At 36.4% G+C, this 26,784-nt stretch overlaps 1 protein-coding gene across 2 annotated transcripts in view; it reads left to right on the plus strand.

The window, feature by feature from the left end:
* The window catches only part of LAMA2 (laminin subunit alpha 2), a 542,322-nt gene that overhangs the window by 439,977 nt on the left and 75,561 nt on the right, over positions 1-26,784 (plus strand). For both annotated transcript variants that reach the window (XM_070557039.1, XM_070557040.1), the window contains exons 38-41: positions 723-839; positions 1,562-1,725; positions 3,047-3,185; positions 21,824-21,926. In XM_070557039.1, the coding sequence (XP_070413140.1) occupies positions 723-839; positions 1,562-1,725; positions 3,047-3,185; positions 21,824-21,926 (523 nt within the window). The remainder of the gene's footprint in view (positions 1-722; positions 840-1,561; positions 1,726-3,046; positions 3,186-21,823; positions 21,927-26,784) is intronic.

Consider the following 26,784-nt stretch of genomic DNA (forward strand, 5'->3'; position numbering starts at 1 on the left):
AAAAAGGTGATGAGTCCAAAGCATAAAGAAAAAAATAGGCAAACCTGTGCTCCAAATGCAGAAATAGCAATATTTCTCTCTCCTTGATTTTACTCTTCTAGGGAGTGAGTTCCCTGTAGTTTTGAAACAAGCTCAGTTTCAAAGAAAAATTCAAGTCTACTCTGTTTTTATGAAAGAGTCCATTAAGTTTATTCTTCCACGTGATAGTTTCTCTTTTTTTGAAAAGTACTTCCTCTAAGTTCTCCTAAAAATCCCACTTCCAATTTTTACAGAACTCCCATAGAATAAACCTCCTTATGTTTACACTCACAAAATACTCATTTGGACATAGATTTTGGAATTTAATGTCTAGTTCCAATGTAATTCAGTGCACTACCACATGTTCATAATACATATTCAGTGCCTATATTTTAGTTAAAAATGGATGTCCAACTTGCTTTAGAAATCATTTTTAATTCCTCAGCTACCATCATATAAGTTTTCTTCTTTTGGATGACTTTCTCACAATGGGAGGAAGAAAGTACTTGTACAGGCGTTTAAATAAAATAGCTCTTGGAGGACTGGCTGGGAAGTTCATGTCATTCTCATCTAGCCTAGTTGTCAACAAGACATACCTTTTTTGCAAAGCCTTTGCTCAGACAGCTCAGGAAAGGCAGGAATACAGGGCTGGACAGGATTTTACCCAAAGGGCATCTTGATGTTTTGCTCATACTGTCCTACAGGAAAAGAAGGAGGCCATTGCAAGTGGCAAAAGACAAACTGAGAACACATTAAAAGAAGGCAATGACATACTTGATGAGGCCAACCGTCTTGCAGATGAAATCAACTCAGTCATAGACGTGAGTATCTGCTAAAACCCAAAGGTAAAAGAAAGACAATATTGACATAGGCTTTCATAAATGGAACCAATGAGAAGTCTCAGTAATATCAGCAAACATGAAAATTTTTTTCTTGTGGGTGTAAAGTTGTGTTTGCATCATTTTATTGTGACCGTTTTCTTGTGACCACGTGGTATGATCACAATACTGCTCGCAACAATTACAACTTCATGTTGTTCTCCCAATAGACGGGAATGTCTCTGTGACGGTCCTCTCAACACTCACAGAAACCTGTATTTTTTTCCACAGTGAATGAAGAGCATTTCTTGTTCATAGGACGGCACTTTCAATCTGCTTCAATGTTTATATAACGTTAGTTAAAAGAGAAATATAAACCTACAAACAGACTTTTAACATACTGTCTAATGCAGTAGATACTGTGATATGTGGTAATAGAAATGCAAATGGTTAGAGATCCTAGTGACTAGCATTTAAGAATTTTTACTTATGCAGTAGCATTTTTTTAAAAAGTAGATTCTTCTTCGTGTAAATTGGCTTCATATATTTTCTAATCTCTTTTATTAAATAACAGCTTCTATTCTCTATTCTCTTTTCGCTATATTAGAAAATTTGAAGTTTCATAAAAAACTAAGCGAGTCTAATTAGATCTCATAGAGAAATTAGTAAGTGAGAGGAGGCTTGGACTCAGTTACTTAAAATAGCTTCTCTTCTCTACACATCAGTACGTTGAAGACATTCAAACTAAATTGCCACCCATGTCTGAGGAACTTAAAGATAAAATAGATGACCTCTCCCAAGAAATGAAGGACAGGAAGCTTGCTGAGAAGGTGTCCCAGGCTGAGAGCCACGCAGCTCAGCTGAATGACTCATCTGCTGTCCTTGATGGGTACGTCATTTGTTGTTGGAAACGTCTGTGTATCTTGACACTTGTCCAAAAGTTTTGACTAACAGAAACAGTAGAGAGTGGCTTTCAAATCTTGATTTCTGTAATTATGAACATACGAGCTGCATGGCCTTTCTGTGGAAGAGCCTAATTAGGAGAGTCTAGGCAAAGCTCGACTGGAGCAGCATCAAAAGTCTAAGTTAAAAATGTATTCAAATCTGGCTTGGTGGGAGTGAACACAGCCCTAGGCTACACTTGGAAAAAATAGTTTCTGTTCTTTATTAGAGAGCACAGCAGTTGCCTTATTAGCATTTTAAACAATAATATATAAACACACATTCTGCTTCAAATTTCACTTTTATATTTTTAATGAAATCAGATCTATTTATTGTTAAAAGGGTAGCTTTTGAAAATGTGTCTCCATACATAGCCTTTAAGTCTTTTTTTCTCTTTCAAACTCCAGGGAGACACTACATATTCCCCTGAGAAATAGCAGCTCACCAGAGCTGGGATTCTTATGTGGGTCAGAGGAGGGAGGGGCAAGTGGCGAGGTGTGTTTGACTTACAAACAGCCTTCTGGGAATAACCGGTATGCTTCCCCTACAATTCTGGGATTGTCATGACAAACATAGGGCTAATAGCTCCAAGAATCATTTTCCCAAATAAATGTGTATAATACATGATATGTGTAAGGTTCTCTTCCAATACTTAATACTCATTGACACAAAGGAAAATATTAATATTTGAAGACCCTGGGCACAATTCATGCACAATTAATTTTCTAACAGATTTTTGCCAATGTAGCGTGAAGGTTGGTAGATGGAACAGTAAGCTAGAAGTCAGCAGACATGGGCTACACGTCCTTAATTAGTGACATTTTGGTCGTATGACCGGAGACAAGCTATTTAACCTTCTGAGATTTGTTTTTCCTCCTCTGGGAAGTAACCTAGCTTAGGGAGATCTTGTGAAATTCATTCCAGTCATGTGGTACAAGTGCTAGGAAGCATGTCATGTGCTTCTCAAAGGACAAAAAGGATCGTCCCACTGCTCGCACTTGCATGGTGCACACAGTTGCAGAAGCTTTTGGAGGATACCGTCGGTATTTAAAAGTACCTCAATAGTATTTTATAACTGAATTATTTAGGAATATGAGTTTAAATTGAAAGCTACAACATAATACAATAAGTACATACTTTATTATGATTTGGAATAATCATAATTATCTTGCCTCTGATTATTTGGAAGCCATATATGTTATAAGTAGGATGTTCTTCATTTGACTACCAACTGCCCTGATGTTCTTTTTTTTGGGTAATCCCAACAGAATCCTTGACGAGGCTAAAAACATCTCCTTCAATGCCACTGCAGCCTTCAAAGCTTACAGCAATATTAAGGACTATATTGATGAAGCTGAGAAAATTGCCAAAGAAGCCAAAGGTCTGGCACATGAAGCTACAAAACTGGTAAGAAACAAAGAGCGTTACGTACCGAGGATGGAAGTCCATCTCTGAGTAAGCACCTAAACTAAATTTCTCAAATTCAAATGACCTCTGGAAAATCCTAGTAACTTAGTAAATTTGTTTTGAATTGTTTTCAAAGCCTGCTTTTAAATTTTATCCAAAATAAGTTCTCAACGTGCTGTAATCGCAGCAGAATTCTTCTTAGTCATTCATTAACCACTGCTGATAAGAGTCTCGAAATTATCACAGATGCCAAGCAGATCTGTGCTACCAACTCACAGAAGAAAAACAGTCAAACATAAGACTCCGGACAAGGAAATTTATCACTATTATTCCAAATGTCATCAGTAAGAAAGTGCCTTGAAAATTAACACCACTGCGTGCAGTCATACACAAACTGGTTATATGTGAAGTTTGACTATAAAGTATTTTACAAAACACATCAGATCCCATGCTTCTAAACTATTTATAGTATTTTTATCAATTGAAACATTTGCCTTCAAAGCAACCTTTGGCTGCATCCTTGTTCAAAATAAATTTTGAATTAATATTTTAGAGTTCGTTGGCTTCAAGTATAGCACATTATCTGAGCACCTTCAATAGTGACAAATCTTCATCCTTTACATGTAGAGCAGCACTCTGTAAATAAGTTATGTGATAAACTTTGGTAATTCTATTTTAGGCCTAAAAATATTTCATCAGAAGCATATCGTGAGTTAAAATGTTCAGAACCCTTAGTTATTCCTTTGGCTTCACGTAGAATCTCCCCAAGATATCAGAATTTCAGGAGGAAAGAAAACTGGATTGGACGTTTGGCTGTGAATGAAATATGCATAAATAATTGGAGTTAAAGAAATAGATCAATATTTTCTTTGCATTGGTATAAGGCACAAACGCTTTCTTGGATCTCAGGGATATCAGAGATATTTACCATGCTCTTGGAGGGTTTATATTGCTGTCATAGTGAAAACATTATACGCCATCAGCAATTACTGCTGTTTTGGTTTCTCTGGCATGAGCTCTACTAATACCATATGTTCTGTTTATTCTTTTTCAAAATCATGACACAATTATTGCCGAAACTTCCTTATGCTCAGTTATGCTTTCAAAATGAACCAGTTTTTCAAATCTAAACTAAATTATTTATCCATTTTCTCCTAGATAGTTTTCTGTTTTAAAGACCCTAATTTCCAAGTTCCCCATTTTCATCTGACCTATGTTTTATTGGTTGACCATTTTCGGCATCTAGCACAGTGGCTGGTAAATAGGAGGCACTCATGAGTGAATGAATGAATGTCCTTCTAACGGATATTTTTCATGCCTATTCACAATCTTTTGTACCAAAAAAAATCCACTATTGTCATAGCTTCATCCTTATAGACTTCTAATGTTTTATGTTAAGAGCTGTTTAACTTCACCCAAGTTTAATAGGAGCACTTTACGCATAGGAGACTCTCATTTTTGTGCCAACATGAAACGCTCACTTTTCCTCAACACCGATGATTATACGTGATAGGCTAGCCAACCTCAAACACAGAGCTAGGGGAGGTTCTAATACATTACAGTAGGTCCCCTTGTTGTTGTTATTCTTGCTCTCCTTCCAGAAACCATGTAAAAATTATTAAATCCCGAAAAATTACAAAATAAGGGCTAAAAAGAATTGCTGTTTTGTTAAATGGCTATCTAATTGATCCCAGAAATTTTGTTGGACTGCATTTCACAAATAGAATAAGTAAAGCTTTAATATATTATAATATATATTATGTCATTACAATATAGTTTTATTTTACTGGGAAATAAATATATTTGCCAATCATTAAGTTGAGCAATTACCTAGATAGGACTAGCATTCCATAAATGTAAGATCTGGTATTATTGCTAGAGCTGTAGATAAACACAGAAGAATGAGGTTAAGATTATTATTTCAAAGGGTAACAATACAGAAGCGTCCTCTACTCATTTGAGTCTAGCCTTACAAAGAAGGAAGAAGGTTTTCAATAAACTAGAAAGTACAAAGAAACAAAGTGGGAATTTATACATAGAGGAGAAAAAAGACCCCTTAGAGGAGCAATAAAACAGCCAATTACTATTGTGAAGAAAATGGATGTGAGATAATGTGAGAAGAAAAAAAACATTGAAAATACCATAGGAAAAGAAAGAAATGAACAGCGGAAATAACCTCAAAGCATAATTGACAACATTTTTAAAGCAATTTCACTTTTAAAAATCTACTTAAGTCTGCCTATTTATAAACACACACATAATCAAGAATGGAACTGAAAGGAAAATGTAAGTGAGAAGAAAGTTGATCCTTTATTTTAGTTAAATAATAAGCAGGTAGAGGTTTTATGCAATTAAAGTTTTAGCGTAGTATTCCTATTAAAGAGTAGCAGCTACTTGTCTTGCATATACAATTTATGTAAATATCCAAAGGAAGTATTTTAGGAACATAGACATGAAAACACAAACACTATTTTTCTGTTAGTGTTGGGTGGAAAAACTACTATAAATTCTTCATTTTCCTACACACCATCTCCAAGATAACATCTCATTTAGTACCTCTCATTGGTGAGTGCAAGGAAAGGGAGAAAAGAAATATGTCACTGTTCAGAAAATAGAATATGGAGAACCAGTAATTTTTTTCTAATCTTAATTGCTTTGATGCTCTAAAAAGTCCTCAGACCCTAAAACGGCAGAGAATTAAACCTTTTTTTAAAAACATTTCTAGATCAGAGGTGAACTTGAAACCCATATTAACAACCAGATCAGATTTTAGAAGCAGGTGAACAAATGCATTTCATATGCTGCTCATCCTTGGAAGGACTACCAGAGGTAGTAGGCTCGGCTTCAGTGGCCCTGGGATAGGAGGCCCTCTGCCCTTTCCACTGGAAAGGTTATAGACTCTATGTGCTTGAATCTGGTGTAGCCAAACAACAACAAGGAAGGGTAATGTAGAATGAATTCCATAGTTCTGATCCTCTAAGAATGAAGAATCATCACACAACAATACTCACACAATCTCTGCCTATTCTGAAATGTTTTCTTTCCTTCCTTCCTTCCTTTCCTCCTTCTTGCCTTTTCTTTAAGTCAATGGGATGAACTATGTGAGGTGGACTTCGATGTAGAAAATGTAGGCGGTCCTCACCTTCCTGAGGTATCTTGCACTAAAAAAAATGAATCACTCTTTCACTTCCCATGGCAACTGAAGAAGCTCTCTTTCTTCTGTCTCCCCTTCTTCACCCTGTAGTTACTGTTATTGTCTGAAACTCTCTCTCTCTCTCTGGCTGTCTGGCCTGTCTGTCTGTCTGTCTGTCTCTCTCTCTCTCTCTCTCTCACACACACACACACACACACCAACAATGTTGCTTACTACTCTCTAGTCCAGATCCCCTTTCTCAATTAGTCTCAGTGTTTACTCTGATCCTCACTAAGAATGAGCATTAGAAATTCAGAATTTATTTATACTGGCCTTCAACTCCAGGACACAATGTGGTCTTCCTCTTTATTCTCCAAATTCAAGTTCTGTCACTTGCTGCAATTATCCATCATTCCTGGGAGCCGTGATTCTAAAAACCTTCAGGGTGGTCCTTCGCAGGGATTTCTAGGAGAAATAATATAAAATAGAGAAGAAAGTGACGGCAGTTTTTAAGTGATGCATTTTCTCACAGAAACAATAATAATGGGATAGTTAGTAAAGAAGAGTGCTGTGAAAGCAAGATGTAGGCTTTAGATAAACTAAAGAGAGGAGGAAAGTCTAGAAAAAATGATATTGTACAGAAGGAAAATATACCTAAAAATTAAATAAGGGTAAAGCCGTAGACACTTGATCCTAATAAATACACGAACTGCTGTTGTAAGTGACTTCCCAGTGTTTGTTCCTTAATAGGAGAAGAGTAAAAATTCATAGAAACTTCCAAAGGAGCTTTTTCTTGCTTTAGGGTGAAGAATCTAAGGAATAAATTGGGTCTTTTACTCTTAAGTGGCAGATCAGTGGGGAGAAAAACCCTGATAGAAAGCAAGGACACCAAAAAGCAAAATCAGGGAGCTCTGACAACATGGCAGCCTGAGCTCATTCAAAGCCATCCTCATGTTAAAAATTCAGAGAAATCCTAGATAAATTATAACTCCCAAAATTTAGTATGTACTTCATTTTAGAAAGAAGAAACAAAAGGAAATCTAAACATAAAGAGGGAGGTGAAAACAGAATGGCACATTCTAGAGCTGGCACGTTGGTGACTCCATGAATTTAGAACATAAAAATAGATCATGATGTCTAGGGGCTGGGATTGTAAAGCCCAGATAGGGAAAAAAGACATCACAGACATCACTCTGAACCTACAAAACGAGGAGTCACTAGTTGAATGTATGCCAAAACAGGAAACTCTGGAACAATTGTGCTCATCAGAGAACACTCATGGCTTCCACCTCCAGAACATTCCAAGGAGCCTTCTTTTCATGCCTCCAGTTGTGAAAGATGTCTCTCATAAGATGCTAAAACCACAAGCCTACAGATTGAAGTCCAAATTTATACCATCCATATGGCACAAGACTTCCCAAGCTGAAAAATTAATGGAGGGCTGAGGACTGCTCCTGCCTGTTGAAACCCCTAGAGCATCTAGAAGGATATTAAAAAACTAGTCTGTTTAGATACAGTAACTAATCAACTAGGAGAGAGGGTAGGCAGACAATGCACTTTACATGCTCCTAAGATTATTGAAAAATCTGAAAGAGAATAAAATGTTAAAAGAATAAACAGAAGAGTGACAAAAGAAGAACTAAAAAAGCTTATGAAAATCTGTGCAAGAAGCAAATAAAATTTCTAAAAATAAAAAACATAGTAATTTAAATTAAATAATGAATAACAGAGGAAAAGAGAATTAGTTAATCAAAAGAGTTGAAACATTACCCAGAATGCAACAAACATGGTAAAAATATAAAAGGAGTTTAAAAGACAAGGAATTTAGATTGTAAAAATTTAGTGAAGTCTATTAGGAATTCCACAAGTTGAAAAGAGTGAGAACAGAGAGTAGTAAGAGTCAAGGAAATACTGAAAATTTTCAAGTGTTGGTGAAATAGTTGATTCCTCAAGTTAAGGAAGCCCATCATGACACATAAAAAGAAGTCCACGCCTGGAATGATCATTGTTAAACTACAGAAACAGAAAAGAAAAAGAAAACAAAATATTAAAATAATCTAGAGTGAAAATGCAGATTATCTACAGAGGAATAAGATTTGCGAGTTAGCCTGTTTCACACTGAAGTCGTTATAGAAGTCAGAAGATGATGCACTGATATCCTCATGACACTGATGCAACAGCCTGGCAACTCAGAAGTCTATGCCCATTTACACCTTATTCAGAGGAGACAACAAAATAATGGCATTTTCAGATAAAGAAAGACCGAGAGTTTACCAATCACAGACTCTCACTGAGCTTCTATAAAATATGCTTCAAAAGAGATGTCAACAAAATCAAAGAAATTGGGAATTAAAGGGGAAGAAGAGAACAGGAAAATAGTAAATGTGTACAAATCTAAGTAAGCCTGTGAAAATCAGATAACAATTACTAAATATGTGGAATCATTTTAAAAAGTAGAACTAAAAAGCAAGAGAATAATAACATGAAGATAGAGCAAATGGTCAGAGGTTAAAGTTTTTAAAGTTCTTGAATTTTTAGGAGAGTAAAAAACTGGTTAGATTTAATCTTTGTTAAGTACGTATTAAACATTGAGGATAGTTATAGAATAAAAATAGCAGCATTAATCAGAGTTCTCCAGAGAAACAGGACCAATAGAGAGATTTCTTTGAAGGAATTGGCTCATACCGTTGCAGGGGCTGGTGAGTCTGAATTCTGAAGGACAGGTGGCAGGATGGAGACCCAGGCAAGAGCTGTTGCAGTGTCAAGTCCAAGGGCCGTCTGGAGGCAGACTCCTCCCTTGGGGGCCCTCAGTCTTTTCTCTTAAGGCCTTCAACTGACTGGATGAGGTTCACCCGCATTCTGGAGGATAATCTGCTTTACTCAAAGTCTACTGATTTAAATGTTAATCACATCTAAGAAGTTCCTTCACAGCAACATCTAGACTGGTGTTTGACCAAAAATTGGGTTCCAGGGGCTGGCTCCATGGCCGAGTGGTTAAGTTCGCGTGCTCCACTGAGGCAGCCCAGGGTTCAGATCCTGGGCGCGGACATGGCACCGCTCGTCAGGCTACATTGAGGCGGCGTCCCACATCCCACAACTAGAAGGACCTGCAACTAAGATATACAACTGTGTACAGGGTGGGTGGGTGGGGGGGGGGGGGTTGGGGAGATAAAGCAGAAAAAAAAATTGGGTTCCACAGGCTAGCCAAGTCAATACAGAAAATTAACCATAACAAACATCTATACTTTCCAAATAAGCAGAGAGAAAAACATGTGTGAAGGAGAAGGAGATTTTCAATTGACTCTATAAAAGGCAAAAATAGAACAGGAGCAAAAATAAAAAAAGCCCAGTAAATATAAAACACCAAGTATGATAGAATTAAATCCAAATACAGCAGTCAGGGTAATTATTTCTAGCTGCCTCAGGAGATAACCCCTGAAATCTCAGTAGCCTAACACAATTCAAGTTTCTGTCTCATATCACACCTAATGTGTGTCAGACAACCTTTCTTCATCCTTTAGCTACACCACACCACGTAGCCTCCGAGGTTGTCCTGGCAGAGAAAGAGAAAGAAGGAAGACACATGCTGGCTCTCACCTGCCTTAGCTGGGCCATATCTGGTCTATGGATCAGAAGTAGTCACGTGCCTCAACCTAACTGTAAGTGAGGCTGGGGAAAATAGGAGTCACGTAGAATATTTGATGAGTATTAACTGTCTCAGCTTCACATTGTCTTCATAATAAAGGCAAACAGGTTAAATTACTAGTTCAGTAGCAATGATTTCCATATTGGATTAAAAAATGTTTAACAAATGCAGCCATCTGTATAGGACATACACAAAATGCCACTCATGTTGAGGGTACAGAAGACTGAAAATGAAGAAATGAGAAAGGATACACCGGGGAACTCTAACCAGAAGAAAGCTGGTATATTAATAACAATCAAAATAGGCTTTAATTTTTTTAAAAAGAGTTATTAGAGATAAAGAGAGTCATCATAATATAATAAAAAGAACAAGCTAGCAGGAAGATTAAAAATTTCTGAACCTGCAAGGTTATAACTGCAAAGCCTAAGAATAAACAAAAGCAAAAGTCAGAATGAGGAAATCAACATATCTGTAATTATAGTGGGAGATTTTACCATATCCCTCTTAAAAAATTGATAGTTCAAGCTAAGAGATGTAAGGATGCAGGAGATTTGAAAAGTACCATAAACAAGCTTGATTTAATGGTCTTTAGAACTCTATATCAATGAGATGGTTAATTCTATATGCCCCATTAGATAAAGCATTCACGAAACTTAAAAAAAAAAAAAAGACCATGAACTAGACCACAAAGCAAGTATCAGCAGATCCCATGGATCCAACAGCACCTAGACTACAGCCTCCGATCACAGCGCAATAACGTTAGAAAATTACACAGAAAGACTGCCCCTCAAAAAATGTTTTAAATAGAAAACACTCTTCAAAGTAATTCATGGGTCAAAGAAAAAACATAATCTGAAATTTAAAAATATTTAATAACTGAATGGAAATAAAACTTCTACACAGCAAAAGTTGTGGGATACAAATAAAGTGGCACTAAAGTGACAAAGTTTTAAATGCAGTTATAGGAAAGGATGGGAACTAAAACCAATTATTTAAAGTTTCTGCTCAAGAAGTTAAAAAAGGTACAAAGAGGGGCTGGCCCCGTGGCCGAGTGGTTAAGTTCGCGCGCTCCGCTGCAGGCGGCCCAGTGTTTCGTTGGTTCGAATCCTGGGCGCGGACATGGCACTGCTCATCAGGCCACGCTGAGGCAGCGTCCCACATGCCACAACTAGAAGAACCCACAACGAAAAGTACACAACTATGTACTGGGGGGCTTTGGGGAGAAAAAGGAAAAAATAAAATCTTTAAAAAAAAAAAGGTACAAAGAAAGGAATAAGAAAGAAAGCAGAAATTAATGACTGAGAAGAAAATATTAGACAGGGTTGACAAAATAGAAAGCTGATTCTTACAATAAACAGGCAAGACAAGAACAATTAAGCAGAGAGATGACATGTGTGAATAAGATCAGGAATGAAGAGGGGGAAAGAACTACGGATATAATATAGATTTAATAAACATGGATATACTAGGGTACATGAGCAACTTTATTCAAGTAAATTTGAATGCTTGACGAAGTAGACAATACATCTAAATCTACTCGAAAAGAGATAGTACACCTGAGTAGAACTCTATAGTCATTAAATGAATTGAATCAGTACTTAGTAATTTACCTGAAACAAAATAACTATGTCTACTGAAGTTTTAAGGATTCATCCAAACATTCTAAAGAACAGAAAAAGAAGGAAAGATTCCCCAGCTTATTTTATTTTTGCTTGATGGCAAAAGCCTGTATAGGACAGTATTAAAAAGAAAACTGTAGGCCAATCATAAATAGAGATGCAAAACTGTAAGTACAATATTGGCAACTCAAATCCAAATGGATATTTTTAAAGAGCTGATCAAATACAGCAAAAAGTTAATATCAATCAGATATGGATGATGGGAATACAGGTTTCTATACTAAGTTTTGTTCTTATCTGTATGCTTAAATTATTCCTAGGTAAATGTTTTAACTAAAATGAAAGTTTAAGAGGCCTTAAATAATTTCTTTTCTTTTTAAATTCATGATGCATTTGTATTTTAATTGATTTTAAACTGAAAAGAGCAGCAGATAATTTCAAGCAAAAATAACCTGACTTTTCTTACCTCTAAACTCACACCCACAGGAGCAAACTGTTCTAAATCTATCAACTACTTCTTCTCCTTCCGTATATCTCTTATTATCATTTTATTATCATTATAATCATTATGATTATGCTATCACGTGATTCATTACTTTAGGATATTATCTGTTTAATCACAGCTGTGATAAATGAGATGCAGTTCACTAAGAGAGTATCACGTTGCATTTCCCTCCCACCCGTTTTCCAGTATAGACACATCACCGTGTTTGGATCCTTTACTGTTTTCTTTTTGAACTCAAGTAAAGGTACTTAGAGCTCTGTTTTCTGTTCCAGGGATGGTGGGCTCCACACTCTGTAAGATGAAGGCTTTGTGACCTCATTCTCCCTACTTCTACCCTTTTAACTTTCATATTGTAGCAATTTCACAAAATCATATATTTTATCTATAACCATAACTGTTCCAAGACAGAATGTAGAAGTCTTTTCTCCGGAGCCCTTCCCTTTCCTTAAAGACCCCCTCTGATTATTTTCAGTGGGGGAGAGACGCGGGCACTTGATGTCTGGTTGCCAGTTGCTCTGGCAAGAGGGAAGCAGAGAGGGCTTCTTTATTCCATAAAACGACTTGCAGTGAATTATTTACTTTTATTCTCATGATTAACTTACCCTCTACCTTACCTGTTGTTTCTGAGGCCTGGCCTTCTTTGGCTTCTGAGCACCTCTTCCTGGCTTATACCCAACAGTGCAGGGTGAGGGGATAGTAACTGTAAGGGATGGAGGGGCGTATGTATCTAAAACTCCGTGTTGGTGTGGTCAGGGGAGTATCTCCATCCTGCTAACGGGAAGATTCCTCTGCTGAAGTCATCCTTCTTCTCTTGACTCCATCACAGTTTCATTTCCCACTGATCCCCCCTGCACAGTTACTCCATTTTATTTGTTCTCTTGGTACTGTTTTCCGAAAACAATTAGCCTTTTGCTCAAAACTCAAATTTTAAATTAAACAATCCATATTTCTGAGGAGCCTTTTGTTTTCTTCTTGTTTATTTTACTTCCTCGTGGGAAGAGTATGGTCAGGGCCTCCACTAACCCATGCAGTCCCTGGCTGAGTTAGGACAGGCGTCCCCACTAAGAGAGAGACGCCAGGGTACACAGCGTGGTGAGCAGTACCCTGGCCAGTTCCATCGCCACTGGCACAAACCTTTGGGTCAGACACAGACAGCATAGCCCCAGCATCCGGGGCTTCGAGAGATGCTGCGCCTCTCTGCTCGCTTTCTGCTCTGTGCAGTCTGCTCTTGTGCCAGCTGCCACTGTTTCACCGCTTGGCTGTGGTGTTTGGTTTTGTTCCTGCTTCCTTTTCCCACAAAACACTGTCTCCACAATTAAAATTGAGGATGACAATAGACTCCCAATAGGCAGAAACATGGAAAACCATGAATGACCCCCTGAGTGTTTCACTCTTTCACTATTTCGCAAACAATATTCCATGATTTTAACATAGGTAACTCCTGGCATGTAGTAACTAATCACTAAATGGAGATCGCCCCTTCCCGTCTCCAAACACTGAGGCTAGAAATCTAGAATAGTCTAGAATAGCTCAAAGGCTCCAGAGACTCAGAATTGACAAGCTATTTATCTTGCCATGAGAGAGAGAAAAGTTGAATAGAGAAGAAAATTTCAAAGGAAAAATAAAATTAATTTCTTTCCCTATTGAGTTTGACATAATGTCTGAATATCTGTTTGAATGTAGATACTTTGTAGGATTTTTTTTAATTGATGAGAATTAGGTTCTAGTGGTATGCTGGAATTTCTGAGTCAAGATGGGGGAAGAAGACAGCTGGTCAGAATTTGGGAATTAGAAGATCTGTCTTCAAAGTAAGCACATATTATCTATGTTTTGAGATGTGCCTACTAAAGTAATACTACCTTTCCAAGAAATATTGTGCAGTCTATTCTGATCCCTACGTTGGCTTTATTCCTATAGAAAATATAGTCCTCAGAGCATAGAACTTAATGTCTTATCTGATTTAATATTCAATCTCCAATTACATAAGATTGTTTCTTACTCTTTGACAGTTGCAGTGCTTATGAGTGGTGCTAATGAACTATTTATTGATAAGTACGAAATATTACACATGCCCACATTTTCAATTTTCTCTTTAAATTTTTAATATTTTTAACCACATATTCAAGGTACTTAATGTGTAAATAGCATTATGAAACACAACACACAGCATAGTCAGAGATAAATAGATTTCTAACCTGCCCTCAAATCATATTTATGTTTCTATTATTTGTCATGCTAGTAAAAATAGTGTTTTCTAGCTTTTACCTACATAATTTATTCCTTTTCTTTGTTATAATTTTTCCTTTCCTTCCTATTATTTTCCTTTAATATTATTCCTAATAATTTTTTCTTCTTTATTTGTTTTGAGTCCTTATAGTAGCAAGATTCTTTTAACACCACTGCTATTGGTCAATAAATCATATAGTTAAACACTGTGAATCTTGGAATAGTGGGATTAAACATTAAGGCATTTCTAATGAGTGTTTGTTTAGAAATGTAGTCATATATTCTCTTCAGTCTGTCTTATTTAGTATTTGCTTTGTGTAATTGGATGAACCAAAATCCATAAAGAATACTCGCAAGGTCATTTTTGATTTTTTTATTTCCTACATAAAGGACTGTGCAAATATTAGCAGAGTACATATCACATTCAAAAGGCCCAATAAAGTATGGTGTCAGTCAAGTTGTAAACTTTAACTCACATATACCTTGTATTTATCCTGTTAACCACTACTTAGAAGTCATTCAAACAGTAATTTTGACTTCTTGTTAATGTCTATAATCATTGGAATTTGTTTCATACCAGTGTAGTGTTAATGGAAAAATGATATAAATCCATAATTGATATGACAATTAAATTTGCAATAAAACTGGTGAGCATTTCTCCTCCTTCATCAGCAATTCAGCAACTTATCTAGGAACTGAGTGATTCACACAATAGCGACTATGAAAAAGTCAGTGAGGATCTCAGTTACCTAGAACAGCATTGAATCTGTGTGTGAAAATCCTGTTCATTGAGCTACCCTGACTTTAGTGGTTGTCTTTGTACATGATACATTCATTTGAGTCAATAACTTTAAAAAATCTAATGGAAACAGAGAAGCAAATTTCCATTTTATGATCCAGCATTAGACGTATTTAAAAATTCAGGGCACAAAATGTTAAAAAGGGTTTGTGTCATCAGTCAGAAACTCTTCAGATTGATGCTATGTTGCAGCATAAGTTTGAACTAATTTTATTCAAGGCAGCAGTGCTCTCAAATGCCCTATTTAGGATTTCCACCTATAGGCGGAATAATCAAAAGGTGAAATCACCATGTTGGGTTTGATTCTGGACATTAACTGGAGAGAAAACTCTAAGCCCTCTGAGTATGTTCTCTAAGTCAGTAGACACTTCTCCATTGCCTTGACTCAAAAACAAGATTCTCTGTAGTTTCAGCCCATCCTACGGCCAACAGCTTGTCCAGTCCCTGCCTCATTGCAGCAAGCTGGTGACACCCATAGGTGCCGAAACAATGGCTGTCATGCTGTAATTGGTGTAAACCTATTCTCACTTAGTTACATATTTTTAAATCCTCTCTTGATTGTCTTTCTCGGTGCTCTCATCAAGCTGAAAATCCGCAGACACACATCCTAAATTCTCCTGAGCAATTTTGGGGATTTCCCATTTCATCTCTGAATCTCCTTTCTGTGCTTTCAGTCTTGCAGAGATTCATGGCTCCTTCTCCCATTGTAAGACATAGTATGCAATGCTGGGTAGACAGCCCTTCGACAGATTGCTCACCAAGGCCGTCCCTTTGAGTTGTTTCTTGACTCATTTTTGATTCACTATTTCATTTTAATATCTTATACTATTTTAAAAACAAAGGCTATGTTAAAACACCTTTAAAATTGATACACAGTGATTTCCTTATTTTAAAATTATGTAATGATCTTTTCAATTATTACAAAAGCAGTTCATATCCATTATAGAAAAATAAGAAATACAGACAAGCAAGAAGGAGAAACTGCAAAATGTGCATGATCCCCCCAACCACAAATAATCACTTTTATAATGTTGTTTATCTGTCTATACCTTTTCCTATGCAAATAGTTTTTGTACAAATAGATAATTTTTATATAACTGTTTTATAGCGTACTATATCAATTAACATCCCATGTACATTTTTTCAATAGTCTCAAAAATCTTTTATCTTTTAAAATGTATGTAGGACTAGATTCCACCATTTCTTCTGAGAATTTATTTTGTATAGTAAGAAAGTTCTCCTTCATTTTTTCCAGCAGCCTAACAACATACCTCAATATAAATTTCTTCTGATGTATCCTTTACATAAACACATTGCAGCTAATTACCATTCTTTACATAGATCCCTGTACATTTTGATCAGTTTTATTTATTAAAAAGATTTTAAATTTAAAATCATCTAAGTTATATATTATCTTGGCACATTATCCCCTTTGGAAATATGCAAGGCTTATCTTCTAAAGTAAATTATTTCATAAAAGGTAAGTAACAGAATAGATCATAAACCAAGCTGATGAATTTTCAGTTACAACTTTCTTTAAAAAACAAAGAAGAAAAGAAATATTCTGCCTCTTTCCTTAAAGCCAACTCTTTCAATGAATTAAGAAAATTTATCTCTAATAAAACAGTCATTTGAGGAGCATTTAGAAAAATAATAAAAGTATAATATAAAAAGTAATATAAACAATAACTTTCAAGTTTGCTCATTTAAATAATAAATCAGTGGGGTGCAGGTTTCCCATCTGATAAGCTTAATTTCAGATCTGACCTTCGCATCTCCTTCTCCTAATAGGGCCTCCTCTGACAACCAAACAGATATTTCTGTGCTCCATTATGACAGTAATCATTTTCTTTATAAGGAATATTTTGTCTGTCTCTCCACTTCAGTACAGTTCCATTAGGGAAGACAGAATCTTTCCATCTTTGAATAATCAGAGCTGATTCTGGTGCTTGAGATAGCTAAAAACTTTTGTTGGGTAAATCAATCAATTCATTCATCTATTAATCAATGACATGATGCTTTAATGAGACACTATGAATATTTAACAAATAGTAGGAAGAAAAAAACTAGTATGTATGAAAAGCCAATTAAGTGCCAAGTCCTCTGTTAAATCTTTATATACTTTATCATTTCACTTTTCCTATATCTTTCCTTCTCTAATGATGCTTCAAATCATCTCATATTTTCTATAGGTAATTATTGACCAATAAAAACATACAGCAACCTACATATAGTAATAGATTCTATTTTGTATATTATAATAATTTATATATACACATGCATACGTGTATATATATATATACACACACACGCACAGAGAAAAGAACTTATTTATAAAAATATAATCTCTAAAAAGCAAGAAACAAAATATCTTGCAACACTAAGAACCTCATTTATATTTCACATATGCTGTAGACACAGCTCAGAAACTCAGATGTGATGCTTATGAATATGTATGAAGTATAATTAGCTTGGAAAATGCTGCTTCATCACCTGTCTTGATATTGTCGATGTGCTCCAGTGACTTACTAAGCAATGTTGGAAAAGGAACTCTCCAAATTCCAATGAGTTGAAACAGTTCTGTTCATCCATAACATGTTAGTGTTTTCCATTCTGTTATCATATGAAAGGCTTGTCATTTAAACCTGGGTTGTTGGTATACTGCTTATAACTGACAGTTGTATGCCATCAGCTCTTTACTGTAATATTTTGGAGTGCTTCCTGAAACACTGAAACCTGTTTTATTCCTCCACATCTCTTGAACCCAAACCTCTCATTTCCGCTGCCCCTGCCTGCAGTTGCAGCTCTCTTTTCTCTGGCCCATGCTGTTACAATGACCAGCTGACGTCTCCTTTTCTTCCCACACAGCTGCCCAGTTCATCTTCCTGGACCGAGGCTCTGATCATACGCTCCTACTCAGAAACATGCAATGACTCCACATGCCTTATTGTCCAGTTTCCTTAGTCTGACTTTCAAACTTTCCAGAAATTGACTCCAACCTACCTAACAGCCTTGCTGCTTCACACCGCCCTTCATAAACTCTACAGTCCTTTGCAGCTGAAATACTTGCTCTCCCACCCATGCATCAAAATCCCCTGCCTCCTTGCCTTTCCTTGCCTTCTTGCTATTCAATCTCCTACACACCTGTATATGCTCCATATCTCCTTATCTGAGCAGAGTGGTTGACTAAGGATCCAGGAAGAAATCATTGGCTTCCTGAAAAGCAGGAAAGACAAGATGCCTGGAAGCAAAGGCAGGAGATATTCCTAAATGCAAGACCAGAAATTAGCAGCAGGGAAGTCTATCAGCAGATGGACTTCAGTCAGGGCTCCATTATGTTGGTGGATGAAGATACGAGGGTCCAGTGGAAGACCCTAAGTTGATAATCAGCCAGTCAGACTAGTCAGAAAAATTCAGAAAGGTCACCAATATCCAATGTCAGGAATAAAGGAGCTGAAGTCACATAACTTCTGCAAACAGTAAAGGATAATAAGAGAAAATTATGAACAACTTTATGCCAAAAATTCAACAATTGAACGAAATGGACAAATTCTTTGAAAATCACAAACTACCAAAACTCACTCACAAATAAATAACTTGAATGGCCCTATATACAGTAAAGATTTGAATTTGTACTTAAAAACCTTCACATACGTACATGCACACGTAAATTCATAAATTCAGTTCCAGATGCCTCCTCTGGTGAATTCCACCAAACATTTAAGGAAGAAATAATAATGTTTTCAGTGAACTGACGAGGACAAAATATGTCTCACCCCATTCAATGAGACCAGTGTTACTCTTATACAAACCAGACAAAGACACTGCAAAAAAAGGAAAATTATAGACCAATATCCCTCATGAACACAGATGCAAAAATTCTTGATACAGTTCTAACAAATCAAATCTAATCATTTATTAAGACAAGCTACAAACTAGGGGAATATGTTTGAAAATTATGTATCTGATAAAGGATTTCTATCTAGATTATTCATAAATATCTTTCAATAAGAACAAATAATCCAATAAAAAATTGGACAAAAGATTTAAACGGACATTTTGCCAAAGAAAATGGCAAATAAGCACATGAAAAGAAGCTCAACATTATTAGTCACAATGAAAATGCAAATTAAAACCACAATGAGGTACACACCTATTAGAATGTCTAAAATTTAAAAAGATTGACTATATCAAGTATTGGAAATGTTGTAGGCAAATATAACTCTCATACACTGCTGGCTGGAATTTAAAATAGTACAAATATTTGGAAAATTAGTGGTAGTTTCTTAAAAACTTAAACATACACTTAGCATATCATCTAGCCATTCCACTTGTAGGTGTTCACTCCAAGAAAAATTAAGGCATGTGTTCATACAAATATTTGAACACAAATATTCATAGTAACTCTAGAATATCCAAAGCTGGAAATAACCCAAATGTTCATCAAGGGGTTAATGAATAAATAGACTGAGGCATATCTATAAAATAAAAAAGGGATCACATATTGATACACATGCAACATGGATCAATGTCAAAATAATTACATCAAATGATATAATTTATTTATAACTATTAAATAAATTTCTATAAATTATATAAAATTCTATAAAATGCAAACGGATAGTGATGGAAATCAGATCAATTTTTTTGTTTGGGGATGGGGGAAAGACAAGGAGAGGTGAAGGGAGGGATTAGAAGGAAATGATGGATATGTTCTCTACCTTGATTGTGGTGATGGTTTCAAAGGTGTATATATGTCAAAACTTATCAAAATGTAAATTTGGAATATATGAAGGTTGATACCACAGTAAAACTTGACTGGAGAGCAAGTCAACTCTCCCTCCCTCCTTTTTCCCATGGCTCACTTTTCATATCCGAGATTAGCTTTAAAATTTTAGTTGTTAAGTGTTTGCCAGATTATGTTCTTCTAGAAAGGCATTCACACCTCAAGGCTGTGGGGAAAGCTCTTTTCTTTCTCTCTTTTCTTTCCTTCCTTCTCTAGTTTCGTCTAGTATTATGAGTGACCCTTATTATCTTGATGTCTCAGGATCACCATTATCAACATTCGTTATTTTACCATGGTGATACTGGCATCTGCTGAAACCCACTTTATCCCAGTCCGAATCGACTTAGACTCCTGAGCTTTAAAAACTCTTCTCTCTACTTGTTAGTTTCCTGTTTCCTCAGTGTCAGACAGATTGGCAGCTGTCACTTCTGCTGTTTTCATGTGCCTATTTAGAGAATCTTTGTCCTTCTTTCTTTGTAATTTCCTTTCTCTAATCTGCTTTGATTTAGAAAACCTATAGCCAAGGGAATAAGAACTGCATGTAAATTTAGAACAAATATAGAACCTGAGTGGATAATCAAGGCTCATTTTTTGAGTAAGGCACATTGGATTTGTGCCATTTATATGACACTCTTAACCTTTTTTTCAAGATAAATGACACTTACGTGATGTTACTGTATCTAACTCTGCAGGGGAACTAGAGGACTGAGGATTTCTGTGTCCTCAGTTGAAAAGACTGTCCATTTTCCATAGAATAATTTGCCAGGGTAGTCAGACAGCTCTTTTTGCAAGTGCTAAATGTGTACGCACGATGTCCCTTTTTATTTATGTAGATATGTCCAATATATCCTTTTGTAGATATCATGGTATTATATAACTAATCTGTTCTGTGAGCAATAGATTATTTAAATGAAAGCTATTGGTGTAACACCTTACAATAAATTTTTCCACAAGAGTAGCAAGTTCCGTAATCTTTCCTAGTTTAATGCTCAAATAATGTGACTGATAAAAAAAAATGTTATTAAGGCACTGTAGATGTCTGTGAAGAGTGTTATGTCTGGGATAACCTGAATTCAAATTCATAGCTTCAACAACAAGTATTTATATTCTCTAGCTGTTCTTGCACCCTGGAATACTTTTCCAATTTAAAATTTACACAGAAGATCCTATTTGATTTATCTCTTGGTATAAATGTATTAGGTAATGATTGCTGAGAAGCAAATACTATTAAAATGGCTACTAGACATTCAATCAAAGGCTCTTTTTCCATATCATTCTATTATCTTTGTGTCACCTCTTTTAATCTAAGCCTCAACAAATACAGCTTTGCTGGGAGATGATTGTGGCTCCAAGATGGTCACTTAGAAGACTGTGTTTTGCCATCGTTCTCTGAGATGCATTTAAAAAAGGAGCAGTGTGTTGTCTCATTTCAACACGTAGGGGACAAGAGGTGCTCCCCACTGACCCCACAACTCAAGAGAAATGTGCTCAGGGATAAAGTCAGTGGATGTGTTTAGTTCTTAATTTGCTTGACCCTTCTACAACACTTGATAATACTGACCAGTTATGTTCTTGCAACATTGCCAGCCATCATGCTTCGAGCCATGCTTCTTTTGATTTCCAGAATATCATGCTCTCCTGATTTCTCTTCGTCCTCTCCAGAATCTCAGTCACTTGTCAGCCCCACTTTCTAAACTTGCCCCTTCAATGTTGGGATTCCTAAGGGTTTTGTTTCAGGACTTCTTCTCTTCTCCCAATAAACAGTCTGCTGATTTTAATCACCAACATGTGCTGATAATTTGTAATTCTAAATTTGTAGCCTAGAATGCTTTCCTGAAAGTAAGCCTTGTATGTCAACTGCCTGCTACCTCTACTTCGTAAACCTATGGTTTTAGATATGTGACACTTCTTGTTCTCTCCACAGGCAACAGGTCCTCAGGGTTCATTAAAGGAAAATGCCAAAGGCTCCCTTCAGAAAAGCTTCGGGACTCTTAATGAAGCCAAGAGGTTAGCAAATGATGTAAAAGGTTAGTGTGACCTCTCTTTATTATTATTGTCAGGTTAATTGTACTTGTAATTGGCAGGCTATTTTATCACACTATCAGAAAAGTGTCATTGTTTTAGCATGACTTTTATGATTATTTTTCTTATCTAGATTTAATGCAAGTAAACTATCTCAACAGTTTTATATTTTTTCTTCATATCTCATTTTGCACTGGGTTATTATAATTTTAAACCTAATTTCTATGGCATCATTTCACCTATGTCAAAAGTACAGTAACTTATAAATTAAAGTATGATAAGTTTTTAAGAGCACCAAACCTCACTTTGTTTTGGTTTCAGAAATGATAGCCACAAAGGAATTAATCAGGCAGATGTGGTGTAAATGTCCTTGTGAAACATTCAATTTTGTTAATGGGCCACATTTCCTGAAAAGTATTCACACCTTTTAAATACATTTTCATGTATTTTATTCCTAATTCAAGGATCAAAGTGCATAAAATATCTACCCTGTGATGTATCGTGGGTTTTGCATTAAAAATGTATTAGTAAATATAGCTGCTGCTCTCTAGATAAGCTATTATATTTATCTTTTCATTCAAATATCTCCTGTTTCTCATTGGAGTTGCCTCCTGTTTCCCTCTCCAGTCTCATTCCTACCACTTCTAGCTTTCATCCATCTCCTCAACCTTGCTGAAATATTCGTGATCCTCCCAAAACCTGATTCCCCTCCAAGCTGCCATGCTTCGCAGTGTTAATCCTTCTCTTTGGAGTGCCTCAGCATCCCTCTTTCTTTTTCATCTCACTACCTTCTACCAGACCTTCAGGTCTTAGCTTAACTGTTATCTTCTCCAGGAAACCTGACACCCCATCTGAATTACAGGCCCCTTCTCTGTGCACACTTTTCTCGTAGACTTGTCTAGCCACTGCAACCAGGGACTTAGATTCCATCTTCTTGAGGACAGACATAGGGTCTTCTTTTTCACTTTGTGTTTCTAGTGTATAGTATCACAGTGACTAACTCAAATCAGGAAACAAGCATATTTTAAAAAATAAAGGAATGGTGTCGGTCTTTACTAACTTTAGAAAGAGAAGAGGTTTTATAATCATTTATATTTGTCATGCTTTAAACGAGGAGTCCTTGGTCTCCAAAAGAGGCTGATAGGAAATTACAAGTTTTTCTCCGTCATAGATGGCACTTTGATAGTAAAACCGTTGGACCGTGAATCACAGGTGAAATAAGACCCCTTGTAGACATAATTCTGTGCAGGAGATTGCTCTTCTTATAAACTGAAGAGTAACTGGAAAGAGCCAAAATCCGTTTTCCTGTTGGACAAGTTGAGTTGTTCTCATTGCTTTGTGGTCTTCCTTGCTGTCCAATACCCCTGCCCAGAATGAGGACTGGGAGGAGGGGAGTAAGGTGAGTCATGGAAGCACGGCGTCAGCCTTGCCCTGGCCTCTATTTCCCCACAAACACTGGTATTATAGAAAGGAAGAAAGAATTTCATTTTTAAGGGTTTTTTCCAAGGGAAAAAGAAATCTATGGACAGGTATGGTAGAAAGGGTTCGGAGACAGAAATGTTCATTAGTTTAAAAGTCTTTTTTTGTAGTTCAGGTAGTACATTATTTAAAGTAATGAAAACCTGCAAACTACTCAAGTAATAATTCCTCCCAAAACCCAAGCCAAGGCTCTGACGGAGATGGGAATGTTTTCTTGCTACATTATGACATTCCCCTGATTTGTGGCCAATTACCCAAGTTATAAAATGGCTGTTAATCAGGGAAATGCCATATATTACCACCAGGAACTGCCGAAATAGGCCTACCGAGCAAAACTCCTGACAGCAGCTATTAAAATAGAGATTTAGTCATTCCTCTCTCTATGGCGCCTGGAGAGGGAAGGAATAAAAGTGGCAAGGCCAGTATACCCTCCATATTTCTAATTTGTTACTTGGTTCAATTCAGTATAATCCAGTTAGTTCATGATCTTTAGTCATGAATGACTTAGCGCTGCTCACTGCCATTTTTATGCTGTCCTTGCCTTGAGGGAGTCTGAACTTGCCAGGAGCAATTTGTTTTGCTTTTTAATCTTTGAATACATATTTGTTAAAATTAAATTTGCCCTTGTACTCGTTTGAGATTTGAAGGCAGTCTACATTGCACTAGTTGAATGTCTGTGGAGATAAAAATCGTTTCGTTGATGGATACCGGGCTTGGTACAAATTGGCGAGTGAAAGAGTTAGAAGATAAATTAATACCACCAGGTGAATTAATACTATTTTGCAGATTGATGAGAAATTTTATCAATAAACTAGCCAGTCGAGGTTCTCAAGGAATGTGTACAGGGCAAGGAATGAAGTAGAAGATTGTGTATTAGAAGTCTGAGAATACTAAGATTTTACAATTACATACCTTATCTTATATAAATAACAACATGGAATCATAGAGTAACTATTCAAGTTTATTTACTTCTTAATTTATCCCTAAGTTTTGTCTTTGCCCAAATAAGTGAAATTATTTAATTACTTAGGAACAAATAGATAACATTTCTGTAAAATAGATGGCACTCATATGAAATTAAAAGATCTATTCCCACGCCTGAGACTATTGAATCAGTAAATTGCATGACATGTGGTGCTGTTCAACACGGAGAACAGTACCAAAATTATTCCAAATGTTAATTTTTATAAGTCAATCAATAGTTTCCTTTTATACTATGATCCTCCAAACAGTCATTCAGTCTAGACAAGTATACAGAAAGGTTCTGAGATCATGAATGTAATACACTTGCAATTACTAACCTATTAAGATTCTATGTTATTATTTTAGGTTAGAAAAAGAGAATAAATAGGAATACTGCAGTTCTGTGAAGCCAAAGTATGATACAGTAGTCAAATTTATCTAAAGCGTTCTTTTATTCTTAAAGATATACTCCTTTTGAATTTCCATGCTACCATTTGCCAGAATCAGCCTTTCCATTAGTAGATGTGTGAAAGCAAATAAAATCTGCTCCATTGACGAAAAATAATTTTGGACTAAATGGATGAAATCAAGCCTGGATCCCCTAGGCTACCATAGTCCAGACAACAAAGCAATCTTTTCCAGTAGAAACTGCTGATTCCTCATACAGAGTTTTAGTTCCTCCTTTGGAGTGTGAGTAGAGAAAATTGGGAAAATAAAACAAGGTTGGATTCAGTTTAGGAGTTAAAATGAAAAGTGGCAAAATAATGTCAAACCTAGAAGGGCAGGAACTATTGGAACCGGAGAAAACTTGTGTTACTTAAAGGTATTAAAATTCAGTTTCTTCTGGAATAGCTGCTGGCCAAAACAAAAGGAGGCTACAGACCCACAGTCAGGCTTTAGAGCTCCTCCTGGAGGAACCATATGTGGGTTTGCCGTCTGGTCGTTGTGGTTTCTCATTCTACTGGCTGAAGTGAGGACTCCCCTTGCTCCTGACATCTTGTCTTTGGAGATCCTGCCACCAGACAAACAGGCCTTCCCTCCTCTCCTCAGGCTTCTTAATACGACCTCTAGTGGGAGGAAGAGCTTTTTCGGTTGCAGCTAACAGTGGTAGAGGGACTATCAAGCTCTGGGCCCATGTTGAACAAGATCTAATTTGGCACTCGGATCAGGACAGGGTTTCTCAGTAACATGCCTTCCTATAAGCACAGGCCCAATTAAGTGATCTCAGAGTTCCTGTGCTCGGTCGCTCTAGTAGACATGTCTGAGCAAAAGAGGCAATCTGAAATAGGACACCTCCCAAACTTGTAACAGCAGCTGGGGGAAGGGAAGCATGGAAAAAGATCATGAAAGACACTAGAAGAACAAAAGGTGGGAAGACTGGGGTAGCAGCCTCACCAAATCAGTTGACAGGAGGCCAGGGACAGGGACACAGGTCTCGATTTCTCCCAGCCTTCTTTCTTGCTCAGCTGCTCTTCCTTCAGGTCTCAGAATCCTGCCCTGGGTCATGGGGTTAATTTAAGGGGCTGGTTCTTTAGAAATCTCAACATTAAGGAGACAGAGGGCTATGTAAGTAGATGAAAAATTACAGTAAAGTGACTTGAGGGCTATTGTACCTCCTATGTTCTTAAAATATCCAAAGATGAAAATATAATGTAGTGTTATGTAATAAGGTTAGTTAATTGTATAGAGCAATCATGTATTATGTAATTTAGCAAAGTTGACCACCTCTCATATGTAAAACAAAATCACTTAAGTGGAAGAAACACTAAGATCAATACTTTAGCCCAAGTTAGTCTGGCTCCAAAACTGATGCTTTTAATCACTGCTGGACAAAAGCTCTGGGCTTCTGCCATAGCGCAGAAGATGACACATTAACATTCATGGCCCTAACAAATGTTTGATAAATGAATGAGTGAGTGGATCAATATCCAAGAGTAACAGAAATCTCTCATCACTAGGAAGGTCAAAATCAAGGTTTCCATATGACCTCATACAGATCCCTTGCCTGTTTCAAATGTTGTGCTTCAGAACTACGTGTAGAAACACTGCAGAGATTAACCTATTCTCTAATTCTGAGGAACTTCTAGAACAAAAGATAAAGCACACTTGTAGGAAATAAAATTTATATAGATTAATTAATTTTTTTTGCAAAGAAATCCTAAAGAGAGGATATTCCTTTATTTCTTGGTAAAGGAGCATATCAGAAGTGATCATAAGTCTGTAAAAGTCATTGTTCATAATAAGACTGGTGTCATGGTAATGAAAAAGTTTGTTGCAAAATGTTATCTAGATGGCAATTTGGCATAAGATTCCATTTAACCAGATCCCTTCAAAATTAATAGTAGTTCTATGAATTTCACCCTGTGGAAGAAGCATTCTCTCAAGGTATTTATTTGTACCCTGATCATATTAATAAAAAAT

Source organism: Equus przewalskii, chromosome 9, assembly GCF_037783145.1.
Source record: "Equus przewalskii isolate Varuska chromosome 9, EquPr2, whole genome shotgun sequence".
Lineage (NCBI taxonomy): Eukaryota > Metazoa > Chordata > Mammalia > Perissodactyla > Equidae > Equus > Equus przewalskii.